This window comes from Lottia gigantea (assembly GCF_000327385.1).
Source record: "Lottia gigantea unplaced genomic scaffold LOTGIsca_545, whole genome shotgun sequence".
Taxonomy (NCBI): domain Eukaryota; kingdom Metazoa; phylum Mollusca; class Gastropoda; family Lottiidae; genus Lottia; species Lottia gigantea.
This window is the reverse complement of record NW_008709870.1, coordinates 14,211-19,813: the sequence shown is the minus strand read 5'-3', so window position 1 is coordinate 19,813 and position 5,603 is coordinate 14,211. Positions and strand designations below refer to the sequence as shown.

General features: G+C 29.2%; 1 protein-coding gene across 1 annotated transcript; it reads right to left on the bottom strand.

Annotated features, from left to right (window-relative positions):
• Window positions 1–829: 829 nt before the first annotated feature.
• Window positions 830–5,116, bottom strand: LOTGIDRAFT_175917 (hypothetical protein; the record flags this gene model as incomplete). Its single annotated transcript, XM_009062993.1, has 2 exons — window positions 830–1,485; window positions 4,882–5,116. 2 exons carry the CDS (start codon window positions 5,114–5,116, stop codon window positions 830–832), a joined length of 891 nt encoding a protein of 296 aa, XP_009061241.1.
• Window positions 5,117–5,603: the final 487 nt, after the last annotated feature.

The following is a 5,603-nucleotide window of genomic DNA, read 5'->3' as shown; positions in this document are numbered from 1 at the left end:
TATATACGGTTAAATGAATATTTCCTGATTTTGATGGGGTAAGGAAGGTTTGCGCATTATACATGCTTGAGCATTATATTCGGAAATATACGGTATGCCAACAAGTCAAAGATAAGGTCATGCATGGTCAAAATTTTATAAATTGTAAAACCTTATTTAACTTTATCACTTATTGTCCCAAGCAGTGAGTTATTTTTATGAAAAATTTTGATGGTGACAAATGCAAACATTGAGAGTTGTAACAATTTCAAATATTTAAGGTAAAGGTAAAAGTAACCCCGATTTGCCACGCCCACTTCAAAAATTTTGTTTTGTCTCTAATAACATGTACAATGTTAAATAATGTTTAAAATTTCAAGTGTTTACAATCATTAGATATGAGATATTCGTAGTTAAAAGGCAACAGTGACTGTCGGTGGATTATAGACATTGTGAATTTACGCACAGTTACTATAGAAGTCGGTACAAAATTTTCAAGTTTTAAAAAGCGCAATTTGATCAACATATCTGTGATATATCACCAAAAATGAGAGATCATACATTATAAGAATATATAAGAAATTTTGTCGTATGTTAATTAGGTCACGTGGCAGAGAGATATTTCATTGTCAGGGTGTAAGAGGACAGATTACTCAAAAAGACAAAAATGACCACTTATTTCAATATCTGAAAACGTATTAAGTTCTGTTTGTGCTATATTCAGTAAATATGTTTTGTATTTATTAGTATTTATGTTTATTTTTCGTAATTTAGTAGAATAAATGAAATATTTTGTCAAAATTAATGAGTGATTGATAAAATCGGATAAAGGCCAAGGAATTAAGTTACTTTATAAACCAAACACTTTTAAGGATGTTGTTAGTTTAATACAATTTTTATCACTTGATAGGATATCCCATACCTTTTGTGATTCGCTGCAGGAAATGAAAAGATGTTCTAAACTTTCGATACATGAACCACATAAATCACAGAGAGTCAAACTTTCTTTTCCTATCTTACATAATTTATCGTTTGTAAAAATAATGCGATTTAAAAATTTATATTTGAAGTTTCTAGATTTTATATTACAGCAAACATCTTGTATTTCTTTGAATATAGACTTAATGTCTTCTTCTAAAAGCTCATTGTCAAGGTATTTCTCCCAAACCTGTATTCCTTTAGGTTTCGAATAATATTTCTTTATTTGAATATCATATATATATTTTGGTTTTATGGCATCTAATTTATGTTTATATAACATGTAAAGGTTTCGACTTATTTGTTCTGGAATCGTTATTGTTTTCAAAGTGTGGGTTGGGGATTCTTTAGATAATTTTTTAATTAATTTTATGCCTAAGAGAGTAAGGTTTCCGCATTCAGTTGTACTTTTTAGTAAAATATCTTTCACATGAATATATCCTTCTTCAAATATAGTTTTATCAAATATAGGACTACCTCCAATTTTAATATTTATATTATTCCAAATTATTTGCGATTCAAAATTTTCTAAAAAATCAATATTTTGTGTGTATATAGCATACCAATTCATAAATATGTCAGAATAAAAAGGGCTACTAATTTTTATATTTTTTGAATAATTGCAAGCAGGCAATATAAATCCATTTCAATTCAACATTATAAACCTGAAAGGAATAAGCCATGTTTGATTTTCTGCTTGATATAACTTTTACTTCTATGCATTTACTTCTAAAAAATTCGAAAATATTTAACATTCTTAAACCACCATCTTCATAATCTTGAATAATACAGTATCTTTAAATTTTGTCAGGTCCTCTCCATAAGAAATTGTACAGTAGTTTATTAACTTGACACAAGACATGTTGTGGTATCACTGTTGCTGATGCTGGATATGAAATTTTTGTTATTATGAATGTTTTTATAATTTGAATTTTTCCTGATAAATTTAGGTTATATTTTTCGAACAGAGATATTACTTTTTCAATTTCAGGATATTTGTCAATATAGTTTAGTTTGATCATAGTATCATTATCTAAAGAAAAATTTATTCCTAATATTTTAATTGAATTTCCACATATTTTCACACTTAATTTTTTCATTTCACTTTCAAAATCTTGTTTTTCTGTATTTAGATTCATTGATTCTGTTTTGTTAATGTTAATTTTTAGTCCAGATACAAGACTAAATAGCTTAAGTATTTCAAATAAATGATGTCCAGAAGCAAAGTCATGTAATAGTATGGTCAAATCATCTTTTATTTGTGCTTTGCCGAATCTTATTCCTTTAATTTTGACATCATTTCTAATATTTTCTAATAAGATTTCAATTACTAGATTAAATAAAATCGAAGACATTGGATCCCCTTGTCTAACCCCCCTAGAAATTGGAAAGGATTTGGTGGTGAATCCATTGTTCATTACAGTACAGGTAATATAATACAGAATTTGTAACCATCGTATCAAATTTTGTCCGAAACCAAATATTTTTAAGACATGAAATAAAAAATCATGGCGAACACTATCAAAAGCTTTCTGGAAATCAATAGCTAAGAAAAATCCTACTATTTTCTTTTGCTGAGCAAGTTCAAAACTATCGTCTATTATTCGAATGTTGTCCTGTATATGTCTACCAGAAATAAAAGCCGATTGGTTAGGGTGAATCAAATCACTTAAATATGGTTTTAACCTATTTGAAAGAATTTTAACTAATTATTTTTGTATCACAGTTAGTTAATGTTATAGGCATCCAATTTCCTAATACATATTTATTCTTATCTCCTTTAGGAATTAATTTAATTACCGTCTGTTTTTGACTTGTAGATAAAGTACCAGTATCAAAAATATGTGTTTTATTGATGGCCAAAAAGTTTGATAAAATTCAATTGTTAACACATCATTTCCAGGGGATTTGTTTAGTTTGAATGTTGTTAATACGTTTTTTACTTCATTTTCATCAATTTCATATTCCAAAATATCACATGCACTTTTATCAAGAATATTATGTAGAAGACAATAGTAGTAGTCTGTAGCTAGTCATTTTGTTTACTCTTTTGTGCGTCTGGCAGGTCAAGTCTAAACTCATATCGATTTTCACGCAAAGATTTGACAGCAGTAAAATTACACAAACTCAGGTAAATTAACACTTAATTTAACGATAATACTATTTCTTGTAAAGTTAAACGATAGTTTTAGCCGTTATCATGAATTGTTTGCTTTGTCAGGCTTTTTAAACATTTTCTATCGATGTTTTATAATACTTATAATTGTCTATTAATAGTTGTAAACAACTTCCGTTATGATACTCATATAATCTAGACTACCTTGTCGTTTTCTATACGTATTATTTGTAATCTGCCAGACTTAGATATATATTTTATAATTAGGCTAATTAAGCATCTTCTGTAAAATTATTATTTTCTAAATGTGTATTTTTGATGACCTTTAAAATTGTTGTTGGATGTTTGTACTTTGTTTTATTATTTTAAATAATGTCTACCTCTGTTTTTACAAACCATTTATATTTTGATTCAATATTCTTTATACTCTATTTCCTACTTCTGTGTTGGGTCTGTCGATTGAGGGAACAATAGTCCACGACGTCTAAAACGCAACAATAGACTTGACTCTCATAACAGCACCACTCACTGTAACATAACGATTACCCCTCTCAGTCGTGGCACATGAAAATTGTCTTCACACTAAGGCTGAGTAGAGAGCAACAAGGCAACTTGGTTGATCTCTATATACCAAGACCGACTTATTTCGGCACAATATTGTACGTCAATGTTGTATTTCTTTTATGCATATTATATAGTTAAATGTTTTAATGATGTAAATAAACCTGATTTTGTTGAATTAGTGTGTTTTTACATCGCATCTTGGGGTTCCTGTTCCAGTGTTGCTGTATTGGAGGATTGTCACGAATATACCACTTTTAAGCTGGTAACGTGCCCACTTTAACTCTATCATATTGCGGTGCCAATTCAAATTGGACTAGTGTTCCAAAGAATTGGGTTTTGGCAAGAAGTACTACTCCCTGACGCCCAGAGTTTTAGAGAAGTAGAACATTTCTCTTCCTATCCCTTTACTGGTGCGTTACAATTAATATTACGTATTCCATTGAAAGTACTTAAAAAGTCAGATGTATTATCCAGCGATGGTGAATACAATTTTCTATAGAAATCGTATATTTTATTGTTAATTTCATTGGAATCAAAGGTGTACTAGTCTGAATAGGTAAGTAGTTTGCGAATTGTTGCTTTTGACTTATAAGTTTTTTCTAAATTAAGGAAAATTTTAGAGTTTTTTTCTCCTTGACAGTACCACAGTTGTTTTGATCTAATAAGCGCTCCCTGAGTTTTTTCAGTATATATCTCGTCAGTTTTATTTTTAACATATAAAAGATCGCTATATAATTTCTCACTCTCGTTATAATTAATTTTATTTTCTAAATCTTTAAGTTCTTCTAATAATTTGTCTTCAATTATTCTTTTTACTTTTTGTTTTTTTTTTGCAATATTTTATCGAAGTTTCTTTTATTTTGTATTTGATATAGTCCCATAGACTATTTTTATCTGACGGATCATGAAATTCTTTAGTCTAATCATCTATAGACGAATTGATTAAATTTATATAAGATTTATCACGAGTTAAAGTTGCATTAAAGATCCATAAATTGGGGCCTCTGGATACTTTGTTAACTATTATTTCAAGACTGATTACGTTATGATCAGAGAAGAATACTGGTTCAATATCTGACTTCCTTACAAAATCCGTGAGATTTACAGAGATAAGCCAATAATCTAGTCTACTTTGGATAGGTGGTTTATATTGTGCCAGCTAAACCTTTTTTTCTTATTATGCAATAGTCGAAATGTATCCGTAAGCTTGAGGCTATGTATAATATTTGGAATTTCTTTTTTACCTTTAAGTTTTTCTTTGTAGTTGCCACCTTTTCTTTCTAATTCAACATCTAAAACATTGTTCAAATCTCCTCCAAGTATTAATATAAAATTTTTATAATCATTTTCCAATTTTATTAATGTATCAAATAATTTCATAAAGTTATAGGATAAAAATGATAGTCGCTCACGGTCCAAAAACTTATTTTGGTTCAGGAGATATACAAAAATCATTGGGTTCTCTTCCTGGATTTCCATGGGCGAAATATCCCGGAGAAAAACATCTTCCCGGTCATAATTATACAGGTCCAGGCACTAGGTTAGATCTACGATTGGACGAAAATGATAATCCCAAACCAGGGGAAGAACCCATTAATAGAGTTGATGCCGCTGCGCTTAAACATGATATTTTATACAGAAACAAAGACATAAAGTTTAGACACGAAGCAGACAAACAAATGATAATCGAACTTGAAAATATTCCAAACCCAACTTTCAAAGAGAGAATGGAAAGAGCATTAATCATTAAACTGTTAAAAGCAAAGATGAAATTAGGCATGGGATTGGCGGATGAAATTCATAAAGAATTTAGAAAAACTAAAAACTTTTTAAAAGTCAAAGTGTTTGAAAAAGATGAAATATGGTCAGCCGATTTAATTCATATGCCAATCGAAAGAGGATTTAAATATTGCTTACCAGTTATAGATTTATATACGAGATATGTATGGGTTATTCCTCTCAAAAA